The 13,762-nt window shown below is 40.2% G+C and overlaps 2 protein-coding genes across 2 annotated transcripts; one reads left to right on the top strand and one right to left on the bottom strand.

The window, feature by feature from the left end:
- Window positions 1-3,610: 3,610 nt before the first annotated feature.
- LOC101896790 (serine-rich adhesin for platelets) lies at window positions 3,611-8,818 on the top strand. Its single transcript, XM_005190986.4, has one exon. The coding sequence runs from the start codon at window positions 3,823-3,825 to the stop codon at window positions 8,749-8,751; it is 4,929 nt and encodes a 1,642-aa protein (XP_005191043.2). The 5' UTR covers window positions 3,611-3,822; the 3' UTR covers window positions 8,752-8,818.
- Window positions 8,819-11,511: 2,693 nt separating this feature from the next.
- LOC101896962 (uncharacterized) lies at window positions 11,512-12,441 on the bottom strand. The gene has a single exon (XM_005190987.4). It carries the CDS (start codon window positions 12,439-12,441, stop codon window positions 11,512-11,514), a length of 930 nt encoding a protein of 309 aa, XP_005191044.4.
- Window positions 12,442-13,762: the final 1,321 nt, after the last annotated feature.

A 13,762-nucleotide genomic window follows, 5' to 3' on the forward strand; every position in this document is an offset into this window, starting at 1 on the left:
TTTAGTTCTAATAAATGTGATATTGACTCTTATCACATTCGTTAAAACTAAAATGGTTAAAACTAATGGAAAAAAATAAAAAACAAATATTATATTTAGCAGGATCGAAGCAAATGTACCCCCTACACTTTATTACTGTTAAAAACTTAAATAACAGTTAGCTAAAGAAACACATTTGCCGAGATTCGGTGGTCGAATATAAGCACGATTAGCAATAAATTACAATTGGGCAAATTTAAATTTTATTTCATTTGCTTGAATATATTGACCTTAACATAATTTTGAAAATATTCTGTGTTTGTCCAAACGGAGACAGAGACACAGACAACCGCTTAGCAATAATAAAACTTCGTAACAGACCAAAATGGGGTCAGTGACAAGTTGTTGAGGCTACAAATCAAAAGAACCAGCTTGACCTATCAATATGCGGTCGTAATCATCATAATGTGTTAAGAATAACATTTCATTCCGTTCATTCAAATGAGTTCAGATATAAATAAAGTAATATTTTCATATAAAAATAACTATTTCACAATAAAATAAGATATTTCAATAATAAAAAAAACTATTTCTTGGTATAATATCTACTTGAATAAAAATGCGTGTATCTCCTTAATCTCTGAGACAAAACCAATAGAACCTCATCTTCAAGGACCACATTTTTAGCGTTTTAGCGCGGGATCTGATCTATACATACGAAAAAGTTAAATATTTCAAAAAATTGCCAATAACGATAATAAAGGGTGATATAATTTTTACATTTTGTTAAAAAAATTTATTGAATGAAAGCAAAAAATGTCGGAAATAGCATCAAATTTTAGAATAAGTTTAGATTTGTTCGAATTGGTCACCTTTGACACGACTTATGGCCTTCAAGCGGCCAATGAAACCATCACACGCTCTGCGGTATTTTGGCCCATTCCTGGCGAAGCGCTTGCTTCAGGTGATCGACACTTTGGTATTTTTAGTGCCAACCTTACTTTCCAAAATACTCTAGACACAATAGTCCAATGGATTGGTATCAGGAGATTTTGGTGGCTATTGTGCGCTGGAAATGAATTAAGGTACCTCATCTTGTAACCATTCTTGGGAGGCGCGTGCTGAGTCCGAGGTCTGCGGCCAAAATGTTTGAGTGCTCAATGCTTTAATACACCTTCCAGAGTATTTTCGCGATAATATTCGACATTTATTCTGATGACACGGTCGATTAATACGCTGACCTCTTTGGCAATTAAACACGATCATGTTGTTTGTTTACAAAATGCTGGACAACACACATCGGAAAAACCTAATTCGGCAGCGAAGCAACTCTTTAGCTCTTTGAGTCTATTTTCTTTCTGTTGTGGTGTAAGTTTTTGCACTTTTGGAACTTCAGTGAATTTACCCCGAGTTCATTTTTCAATATTTGTCAAATGGAATATTGTAATACGTTCAGCTCACGAGCAATTTTTCGGCCACTGCGAGGCGGGTTTCGACCAAGTCGCTTCTTTACTTTTCGAACCATTTCTGCTAATGTTGCTCACATTTAAATGCTGGAGTGCTCTAACGATAGCCACTTGTGGTTTTCCAGCCAAATATAAGGAAATCACGCTTGAATTCCATCACGAATAACTATTTTTCTGGAAAATTTTCACCAAAATGCTTTTGTACGCTTGTAAACAATATAATGAGCTGTCACTGGAATAATTTTAACAGCCGTCAGACGAGTGGCTTAGAAATGAGAGCAGTCTGAAGTTGGTTGCAGTTTTTCATCTCACCCTGTATACGTAGGTTAATTATTAAATAATTAGGTCAATTAACCATTTTCTAGAGCATATCAACTTTTTTTCTTGAAGGGTTCTTGAGGTCCAAATAGCAATAAAAATTTATAAAATCCTACATTTTTTTCTGGTTTTTGTCTACAGTTACGAGACCGATGAAAATTCAGGCAAATGACCAATTACAAGCCAGTAAAGAAGGGCTTAAAATCGGGCGGGGCCGACTCTCGATAAAATTTGGCAAATGTATTTCTGAGCTGTATTCGATATATTTCCCCGAATATGACAACAAATACAACAAATAGGATTAAAAATAGATATGAGAGCTATAGTTACTGCCGAATAGTTGTTTTTTTTTCTTAAACCCTAACCTCATGCAAAATTCCTTTTCGATTTGCTTTTAATTGTGACCTGTAGAGGCACTACAAGATCAGGAAAGTTTTAATATTTGGTCCATTTGAACCCCTACATATACATCTTGTAAAACAATAGCCTTTAATTCTAAGCCTAACTCTCACCCTATGCAAAATTTCTTGAGAATCGGACGATTATTGCTATTTTGTACGAAACAAAATTGTTAGTCAAATATGAAAAAATCGCACGCGATACAAATTTTGAAAAAAAATATTCACTTTTTTATTGGCATATTTTCACGCGATTTTCTTTAAAAAATATTCGCGTGAACATTTTCGTATTTTGTACATAAAACAAAATGGTGGTCTCCGCGTTGGTGTATAATATAGCGACCTGTAGAGCCTTGTCCTTAACTCTAACATCATGCAAAATTTTTAGTTTTTGTTCCACTAAAATTGTGCGATAATTTGCAAAAGCATTGGACTTAAATTCTGACCTTAACCCCACTCTAATAAAATGTTATGGTCAATTTTACCCGCTAAATATTGTTGTATCACCAAACAAAATAGTAGGCTTTTTCCCAGCATCAAACTCTAATTATATGCTAAATTGATCTATAATTGCGACCTGTAGAGCAACTGCAAAATTCCAAATTTATTCTGGTTTTGCTCAATATAAACCTTTAACTACTTTGCGATCATCAATAGACTTCTATTCTGACCATAACCCCAGCCTCATGCAAAATTTCGTGAGGATCGGCCTTTAGCGTGATTACAAATTAACTTCGAATCACGGACAGACGGACGGACACTCATATATAGATCGACTCACCTCTGCGAAACAGGAAGATCCATATACAAAATCTATATGCAGGATCAATTTTTCCTAGATGTTTCATAATTGTTGGCCCAATCAAATTTATGATGCACCCAACATGCAGTGTTGTAGTCTAATTTTAATTTCAATGAGATTCATTCTGAATTCCATTTTGGGTATACAAAAAGATAGTGGGCGCTATATGTTCGTCCAAATATTTCGAGATTTGAACTAATTATGAGTAACTTTCCCTTTTTATCCGTAAGACAAAGGATACCGAGGAAAATTATCTCACACTAATTGAAATCGGATATTCTTGTCATTGAGTATAAAATGTGTCCATATATTCTATATAAAAACATAAGCATCTATTTTTTAAAAGAATAAGCGCATTTTTGTGCTGCGTTATATGTGAAGCAACCATGAATGGCATCAAAAGATAAAGCTCACCGATAATACCTCATTGTGTTATCCACGCTAGCGTCGCTTTTGCAATAACAAAACAATGAAACCTATTCCGGCACGTGAAACAATCGGCGATTCATAATTTTAGCCAAAATAGTTGATCAACTAGCTTTTTCTTAATTATATCTAACGTCTGGATTATAACAATATATAATAGAGAATTTATGTTAAACCTGTATGCGACAAAGAAAACCAAATCAAATCGAGAGAAATGCAAAATATAATGCAAATTTTATGTTGTTTTGTGGCAATGTTGAAGCGCAACTGGACGATGTCGTATGTCGTTCCAATTTGAATGGAAAAATAAAAATCCCAAGTGTATATATAAAACTGAAGTCATTTTAAAGTTAGCATCATTCTGTCCATCGGTTATAGTGAGTAGCATTTTGAAAAGTAAACAGAAAAACGAAAAAACGAATACAAAACAGAAATGCGAATTTTTGTCATTCTATGCCTGGTGGCATGCGCATACGCCCAATCGGGCTATGTCTACGAAATTGCCAATGCAGCCGCAGGAAAACTCGAAATTGTCAGTAGCATAACTAAAGGCGGCAGCAAAAAAGCATCGACTTATGGAGCCTTTGGTGGCAATGTTAAAAGTTTTAGTGAACCAATCATTCTGGAAGAAGCTACTTCTAATACAGTTTCATCTTTTGAAACTACAAATTCAGTGGTAGACAACGATTCCGATGAAGGCAGTGATGGAAGTGCAGTGGTAATTGGTGACAATGAAAGCAGTGCTGACAGTTCCGGAAGTGAAAGCGTAGTTGTTAGTATCAATTCGAATTCCGGAAGCCTTGGAGGTAGTTTCGGCGGCAGTACTGGCAGTGATATTGTCAACAGTGCCAGTGGTACGGAAGACGTCAGCAAGGACAGCAGCAGTACCGAGGACGACACTGGAGCTTCTGGTTCGGTCTCTAGTTTTGTTGTGGTTGGTGGTGGCAGTAACGGTGCCGATAGCGATGTTGTAAGCAGCGCCAGTAGCGTGGGAAGTGATAGCGAACTATCTACTTTGACCTCCGAATCCAGTGTTAGTGGCAGCAGCGGTGATACTGATGGTTCCAATCTAAGCAGTGCCACAAACACCCTTAAGGATAGTGGCATTTCTAGTTTGGTTTCTATTGTAACTGGAGCTGGTATTGGCAGCACCAACACAGATAATGATGCTGTAAGCGGCGCTAGCAGTACTGGAAAAGATGCAGATGTATCTGGTATAGTGTCTGAAATGACGGAAGGCACTATTAGTTCTGGCAGTGAAATTGTAAGCAGTGTTGCAGCAAGTGACAGTGGAGCTTCGAATACGGACACTTTCAGCCTTACATCAACAATTGAAGGCAGTGCTAGTAATGACATTGTAAGTAGTGCCAGCAATACCGGAAACGATAAGGAAGTATTGGGTTCCGACTCTAGTTCTGGTATTGCTGCAGCTACAATTGAAGCAGCTGCTGATGATGCCGGAAAAGATAGTGGAATTGTAACCTTGGTGTCCGATTCTGTTATGTCTACACCATCGGCTGCATCGTTGACTTCCAATGCTGGCTCTACAATTGAAATCCTTAGCTCAGAACCTAGCTTAAGCAGTTCTAAGTCTGACAATACCTTGGTCGGATCCTCAGCTCTGGCTGATGCCAGCTTTGGCTCAAGTTCAGATTCATCATTCAGTGTCTCCAGCTCAGCAGCACCAGCTGCCAGTGAAACTAGTTCGACCGTTTCAAGTACAGCACCTGCTTCTGAATCTGCTACAGCTAGTGAATCTATTTCGGAGCTTTCTACCGTAGGATCCAGTTTCATAGTTCCAGCAACCAGCTCTGGACCCATTTCTAACTCTGAATCCTTCAGTTATTCCAGCTCACCCCTCTCTGCTGTTGGATCCAGTTTCATTGTTCCAGCTATCAGCTCTAGTGTCATTTCAGCTAGTTCTGAACCTGCAATCAGCTCCGCTAGTTCATCTCTCTCTACTGATGAGTCCAGTTCCAGTTCCAGCAGCACCGACTTGATTGGTGCTAGCATAGATAGCTATGCTAAGATAGATAGCTTAGAATCTAGTACCAGTGGTTCTAGTACAGATTCTAACTTGGTTGGATCGAGTTCTGCCCCTGTTTCGTCTGGCGTCAGTTTTGGATCTAATTTGGTTATTTCCAGCTCAGAACCCGTTTCAACTACATCGAGCTCAGATTCAACATCGAGTACCTCCAGCTCAGCTCCCACCTTAACCACATCCAGCTCGGAATCCTCATTCAGTGCGTCTAGTTCATCGCCTGCTGTCAGTGGATCTAGTTTCACTGTTTCCAGCTCTTCACCAGAATTGAGCGGCTCTAACACAAGTCCAGCCATTACCACTACCAATCCAGAGTCCTCATTCGACACATCCAGTTCATTGCCTGTTTCAAGCGGAGCTACTATTACCCTTTCTAGCTCATCGCCAGATTTCGGAGCCTCTAATACAAGTCCTTCCTTGACCACATCCAGCTCGGATTCCTCTACAAGCGGAGCTAGTTTCACCTTATCTAGCTCATCGCCAACTTTCGGTGCTTCCAACACAAGCCCAACCTTTACTACATCAACGTCAGAGTCCTCATCCAGCACTTCCAATTCATCGCCCAGCAACAGCGATGCTAGCTTCACTCTATCAAGCTCTTCGCCCGAATTTAGTACCTCTAATACAAGTCCAAGCGTTATTACCTCCAGCACGGATTCCTCATTCAGCTCGGACAGTTCATCGCCAGCTACAAGTGGAGCTAGTTTCACCATTTCCAGCTCATCGCCAGCTTTTGGTGCTTTAAATGCAAGTCCTACCCTAACCACTTCCAGCTCCGATTCGGCATTCAGTTCAACATCCAGCTCATCGCCTACAACAAGCGGAGCTAGTTTCACCATTTCCAGCTCATCGCCAGCATTCGGTGCTTCTACTGCCAGTCCTTCCTTAACCAGTTCCAGTTCAGATTCCACTTTCAGCTCAACATCCAGCTCATCGCCAGCTCTAACCAGTTCCAGCTCCGATTCGACTTTCAGTTCAACATCGAGCTCATCGCCAGCTACAAGCGGAGATAATTTCACCATTTCCAGTTCTTCACCAGCTTTTGTTGCTTCTAATGCAAGTCCTACCTTAACAACTTCCGATTCCACTTTCAGCTCAACATCCAGCTCATCGCCAGCAACAAGTGGAGCTAGTTTCACAACTTCCAGCTCATCGCCAGCTTTCGGTGCCTCTAATGCCAGTCCTACCCTAACAACTTCCAGTTCCGACTCGACTTTCAGTTCAACATCCAGTTCATCGCCAGCTACAAGCGGAACTAGTTTCACCATTTCCAGCTCATCACCAACGTTCGGTAGCTCTTACACTGCACCTAGCTTAACACCCTCATCATTCAGTTCTACCAGCTCATCACCAGCTGCTTTCAGCGATTCCAGTTCAGGTAGCTTTAGCTCTGGTTCTAATTTGGTTATATCCAGTTTAGCACCTGGCGCCAGCACCTCAAACAGTGGCACCTCGTTTAGTGTCACTAGTGCATCACCAGTTACCAGCGGTGCCAGTTTCACTGTTTCAAGTACAGCTCCATCTGGCTCCGATTCCGCCACTAAGTTTGATAGCTTCAGCACGGGATCCAATGTCCTCGTTTCCAGTTCCAATCCTACTTTGAGCAAAAGTTCTTCTGAATCTGTATACACCAGCTCAAGCTCATCTCCAGCTACTGGCAGCTCCACGTTTACCCTCTCGAGCTCAACACCCTCCTTTAGTGTTTCCAGCTCAGGCAATACTTTTGGCAGTTCCAGTTCCGGCTCTAATTACGCGTCTACAGACTCTGGTGTTACTTCGGGCAGTTCCAATTATAATTCCGATTCATTGGTTTCCGCTTCAAAACCTAGTTTCGGTGCATCGACAACATCTGAATCGACTACATTCAGTGCTTCAAGCTCACCCGTTGGATCCGGTTTCAATGTTCCGACATCCAGTACAAGTGACTCTTATGGCATTTCTAACGCTGATTCCGCACTTAGTGCCTCAAGCACACTCCTTTCGAGCTTTATCGTCCCAGGTCACAGCAGCTCCAGCAATACTTTTGACAGTTCTAAATCTAGCTCCAACCTGAGTGGTTCAAGTTCAGGCTCTACCCTCGGTAGTTTAACATCAAGCTCATCTTATGGGTCGATCGGCTCTGGTTCATCCAATGCCTCGCCTACATCTGCTGGTTTTGGATCTTTCAGTTCAGGCTCATCTTTGGCTGCTTCCAGCTCTGGTTCTTCATTTGGTAATTCCGGTTCTGGTTCTACATTTGGTACTTCCGGTACTGGTTCTACATTCGGAACATCCGGATCTGGCTCCTCATTGGGTACTTTCGGATCTGGTTCCTCATTTGGTACTTCTGCCTCTGGTTCTTCATTTGGAACATCCGGTTCTGGTTCCTCATTTGGTTCTTCCAGCTCTGGTTCCTCTTTAGGCAATTTCGGGTCTGGTTCCTCATTTGGTACTTCTGGCTCTGGTTCTTCGTTTGGTACTTCCGGCTCTGCTTCATCATTTGGTACTTCCGACTATGGATCTTCCTTGGGTGCTTTTGGCTCTGGTTCCTCTTCTGGTACTTCTGGCTCTGGTTCGTCATTTGGCACTTCCGGGTCTGGATCCTCATTGGGTAATTTCGGATCTGGTTCCTCTTTTGGTACTTCTGGTTCTGGCTCCTCTTTTGGAACATCTGGTTCGAACTCGTATTCTGTTGGTTCCGGTGCAAGCCCCAACTTTGGTTCCAGCTTCGGCTCCAGTTTCGGTGCTTCTAGCTCAAGCTCTAATTATGGTTCTTCCAGCTATAATTCTGCTTACGGTTCTGTTGGTGCTGCATCTAATGTTGCCCCTGGCCAACGTCAACTGGTTAAGGAATTCTATACCTTCACAGCCGATGAACAAGACTTCTATCAACCTTCGGACTCCAGTCAATTGCTTGATAATCTCCAGCAAAACTTGCGTGTTGTCTTCATCAAGGCTCCCGAAAATACCGGCTTAGAAGATGCCGTTCTTAAGGTAGCCAAGCAAATGGCCGAACACAAGACTGCAATTTATGTCTTAACCAAAGAAAATGATCTCTCCGAACTGGCCAACAAATTGAATCTTGAAAATGAGAATCTCCGTCATAAGCCAGATGTACACTTTGTCAAGTATCGCACTCCCGAAGATGCTGTCATTGCTCAACGGGCTATTCAAGCTGAATATGATGCTGCAGTTGGTGGACAGTCGTTGCATTTCGATGGCGGCATTGCCAAAGCATTAGATTTTGCAAACGTAGCAGCAAATCTAAAGCATAATAACCAACAGGAAGCTAGTGCAGCTACAGAATCAACTTATTTGCCAGCTTCGGCTAAGCGACATTAGCCACAGTTGGTGGAATTTGATTTACATTCTCGATTGGTTTCTATTATTTATTATTAGTTGTTTATATATGTCGAATAAATGTTATTGAAATGTGTTATAAAAACGTTTGTTTGCTTGTTCCACATTAGCATTAGGCAAGCTTGCTTGCTGCAAGTCTCTGTTTGTAGAACAGACACAATACAATTACCAATTAATTCATGTGAAGTAGATCATGCCAATCTTGATACAAAGAAGACGATGTAGGATAAGTCAGAGAAAGTTTCCAGTGTGATTGTAACACCAATAAATAAAACATTTTTGAATAACTAAACAAATAACCAGGAAACCGAATGAAATGCCAAAATTTCTGTTCATAATCTTATTGTAGACTCAGCCATATGGCTACCGAGGGTATATATCATTTGACACAACCAAAATGTGCCTTATCGAAAAACGGTTTTAGACCCTATTTCTCTTTGTACCAAAACCGTTACAGGTCATTTGTCTGTCTGGCTGGCTAGTACGTATGATAACTCCCGGATCCGATTTGGTCTCAACTTGGTATATCGTAATATTATTGTCGGTCCTCTCACAAAAAATCAAAAATGTCAAAAAAAAAAATAATAATAATAAAGGCAGGCAGTGAATACCTAGGTTTCGATAAGAGCCACCACTCCTCATAAGTTCCTTGTATTGGTCGGGGATATTCACTTGTTTTACTCAAGTGATGAGATCGTAAGCTCAATAGAAAAATCAGATTAAACTAATATTATTTGGCTTGAAAACCACAAGTGGCTATCGTTAGAGCACTCCAGCATTTAAGTGTGAATAAATCTTTTGTGTCTCGTACGTAGCAACATCAGAAAAAATGGTTCGAAAAGTAAAGAAGCGACTTGATCCAAACGCGCGTCGTAGTGGCCGAAAAATGGCACGTGAGCTGAACATATCGCAATATTCCATTCGGCATATATTGAAAAATGAGCTCCAAAAAGTGCAAGAACTTACACCGCTTGGCCGAAAGTGGTGAACTGCCGAATTTGGTTTTATCCGATGAGAAAACATTCGTTGTCAAGCAAAACAAACAAAATTGTCATGTTTACTTGCCAAAGAGGTCAGCTGAAAATGTGCACCTTCGGTTGGCCACCAGAAATCAAGCGCCGGCCATGTTGATGGTGTGGGCCGCCATAGCAGCCGATGGTCGCTCTCTGCTCGTATTAATTGACCGTGGCGTCAGAATTAATGCCGAATATTATCGAGAAAATATTCTGGAGCAGATAATAAATCCTTGGACACGCAAACATTTTGGGCGCAGACCTTGGACATTTCAACAGGACTCAGCATGCGCCACCCAAAAATGGTTAAAAACAGAGGTTTCTCGTTTCATTTTCAGCACACAATGGCCACCAAAATCTCCGGATACCAATCCGTTGGACTATTGTGTCGGAGTATTTTGGAAAGTAAGGTTGGCACTAAAAATACCAAAGTGTCGATCACCTCAAGCAAGTGCTTGGCCGGGAATGGGCCAAAATACCGCAGAACAACTTTCGGGCAGCGTGTGATGGTTTCATTGGCCGTTTGAAGGCCATAATTCGTGCCGAAGGTGACCAATTCGAACAAATCTAAATTTATTCTAAGATTTGATGTTGTTTCCGACATTTTTTGCTTTCACTCAATAAAATTTAAAAATATATAAAAATAATGGTGTTTGGCTTTCTTGCAGTTTTTTTTATCTCGCCCTGTATATATCCGTGAAATCGGACATGCTTTGAATTGAAGAAATGAATGTGGAAGGCATGTGATTTCAACAAGTCGACGCCACCAGTCATATAGCTCGAGAAATAATTGCTGCATCAGTCATTTCCGGTGGTATTATTTCGTGAGTTCGTGCGATTTAACATGATTTTTTTCAGTTTTATGAAGTCGATGTTTGTAGCGAATAAGCCGACGATGATTCAAGCCTTAAAAGAGGAAACTGAACGCCGCTTTAATGACATACGGCAGCATTTATGCAGAACGGTCATTGAAATTTTAATTAAAAGATGGAGTGTGTACCCGAAAAGCCGCAGCGGCCATCTGCACGAAACAAGAAACAATAGGTAGCCTCAATCTGTATACTTTACGATATAATAAAGATTCACAATTTTGTTACATATCTGTGTTTTGTTTAAGGTTTAAAAATTGCGTTCTAGTTGGGATGCACTTTAGGTCAATGTTTCGTAGTAGCGCCTATATAAACTTACGTCCTGATATTTCAAGTGCCTTGATCACATTTTTCAATCGATTTAGCTAATAAAAGTATATATGGGCTACTTGATACAAATGATTCTACAGGTAAGCCATAGGCCTACATCAAATTTGAAAGTTACATCTTACGTTTTGCGAAGTACTGACAAAAGTATTTGAGCTTAAGACCTAAAGAAGTTTGGCCTGAGAACACAAACTCTTTTTGAGATATTGATCTACTAACTAAATACTATCACTTCCATTTCAATGGGTTTCGTCCTTGGGCCAAACAACTAATATTTCGTATCAAACGTGTTTTTGCAAGCAAAGTACAGTTCACATTTCAATACAATACAATAAATTAAATTCGGAAGCCTGAATGGTATCTCAGTTATATCGTTTATTTAATTATATCGTGTGGGATGCACGCCATCCCCACGGATTCCTTTGGCGGTTTCAGTTCAAAATGGAGCTTGTTTAAATATTGAATGTCGATGCTTTATTTACTTAGCAATACAAAAATAACAACAACAATAATGATATTACTTGCAATATAGTTTACAAACGGAACAGACGAAATACAGAAGCTGGTAGATAAGTTGAGCCAACATTATCCATTGCAACAATCATTGATTCCTTACCAACAGCAGAGTGAGTTGCTGGAACGGCTTGAACCACTGCAGCTTGAGAAGCAAAGTTTAAAGATGGCGCGACACCACCGTTAAAATGTTGTGTTGGACCACCCAATGCTTCATATTCGGCTTGGATAGCATGCTGAGCATGAACAGCATCTTCGGCAGTACGATATTTTACAAAGTGGACTTCAGGTTTGTGATTGGCATTATCATTGACGGTACTCAATTTATTGCCCAATTCCGAGAGATCTGTTTGTTTGGTAAGTACATAGATGTCGGTCTTTTGATTGGCGGATTGTTGGGCCAAACCAACGATGGCATTTTCTAGACCAGCGTTTTCGGGACCCTTTATGAAAATAACACGAATTCCTTTGTTGACAGTGTTTTCAAATTGATTGGTGGCAGCAGGTTGGGCAAAATCTTCTTCATCGGCAGTAAAAGTGTAGAATTCTTTTTCGATGCCACCACTAACCAAGGGTGCTGAATTCGAAGCGGATTCATAATTGCCTTGAGATAATGTGAAATCAGAGGTTTCAGCAGAGCTACCAGCCACAATAGATGGACCGGATACTTGTTGTGTTTGATCAAAAGAAGTTCCGAAGCTGCCAGCATTGACAGCATTGACAGCTGCATTGTTTCCAAAACTGCCAGCCCCAGCGGGCGAACCAAATCCTGTATCCAGTTTAACATTGGAACCTTGTACACCAATAGAGTATGAGGAATCCGTGTTGGTGGCAGCTTCCACTCCACCTGGTGGTATATAGCTACGATCTACTGGATGATAATCGGGACCCAAATGATCAGCCCACGCCATGGCCATAAGGCACGATAGGACAATGAAGGCACGCAGCATTCTATCCCTTTCTTAGTTCTGATACTGGCCTTAGAAGATATTTCGAAATTTGAATGATTCTAAATTGACAGCGAATTTTCTTTTATACATAGGTCGTCCAATATTCTGCCCGAAGACTTATTACCAGTTTGACTAATGACCTGATAAAATATTCATTATTCACATTCTAGCTAAATTTATTTAGGCTTCCTAGCAGAAAAGTGATTGTTTTGACATTGTGTATAGGTTTGTTTAGTTAATCAAATTTATGACTTCATTTTGGCAAACAAATCTTCCTGGCTGCGGTCCGTGGGAAAAAAATATCTACTCTAACAACAATCAATATAGTGTGAGCGGAAATAAATTTCCAAACTGATTAATATTTATTAGATTTTGCAGCAGTACATTATAGGCTATGATTTAAATTGTTATTTTAATGGTATTTTGATATCGCTTGGACTATTTAAATACCATAAAGTAGCTCTTAAGTAGCCTGTACAAAAGCTGTTTAGTATAGATGAGATTGTCTAGTATTCTGTTCACCGAAAGTTATAAAATGCATTCGATAATATTAATTGGAAATTAAATGTAGTTTTCAAACTACCGTTCGCCTTAATTAAGTTAACAATGGGAGAAAAGTTACTGGTACCACGCTTAAGCGTTTCATAAACTATTTTCCCGTGTGAAGAAAACGCATTTCGAAGTTTTCCTATCGAATTATTTGCAAATGACAGAAATGCGTTCGTATTTATACCCTACACCACAAGGTGGTCAGGGTATTATGTCTTTGTGCATTTGTTTGTAACAGGCAAAAGGAAACGAGATAGACCCATAGTTCATTTTGATGATCTGCATAGAATCACATTCTGAGTCGATTTATGCATGTCCGTCCGTCCGTCTGTCCGTCCGTCCGTCCGTCCGTCTGTCCATGTATTTTTGTAAACAAAGTACAGGTCGCATTTATTGCCCGATCCAGATGAAATTTTGCACAGATCATTTGTTTGGCCCAAGGACGAACCCTATTGAAATTGGAGATAATCGGTCAAAATTTAGATATAGCTCCCATATATATCTTCGTCCGATTTGCCTTTTATTGTGCACCAAACGTGTAATATCAGCCCAAATTGTATGGAATTTTGCATATACAACCAAATTAGGCCTGAAAATATGTATGCCAAATTTGATCGAAATCGGTTCAGATATAGCTATAGCTCCCATATATATTGTTCATCCGATATTTTATTTTTGTCCACCGCCGCCGTAATATGCACTCTGCAACAACAATATTTAGGGGAATATATCAAATACAGCTCAGAAATACATTTGCAAAATTTTATCGACA

This window comes from Musca domestica, unplaced genomic scaffold (genome assembly GCF_030504385.1).
Source record: "Musca domestica strain aabys unplaced genomic scaffold, Musca_domestica.polishedcontigs.V.1.1 56, whole genome shotgun sequence".
NCBI classification, from domain to species: domain Eukaryota; kingdom Metazoa; phylum Arthropoda; class Insecta; order Diptera; family Muscidae; genus Musca; species Musca domestica.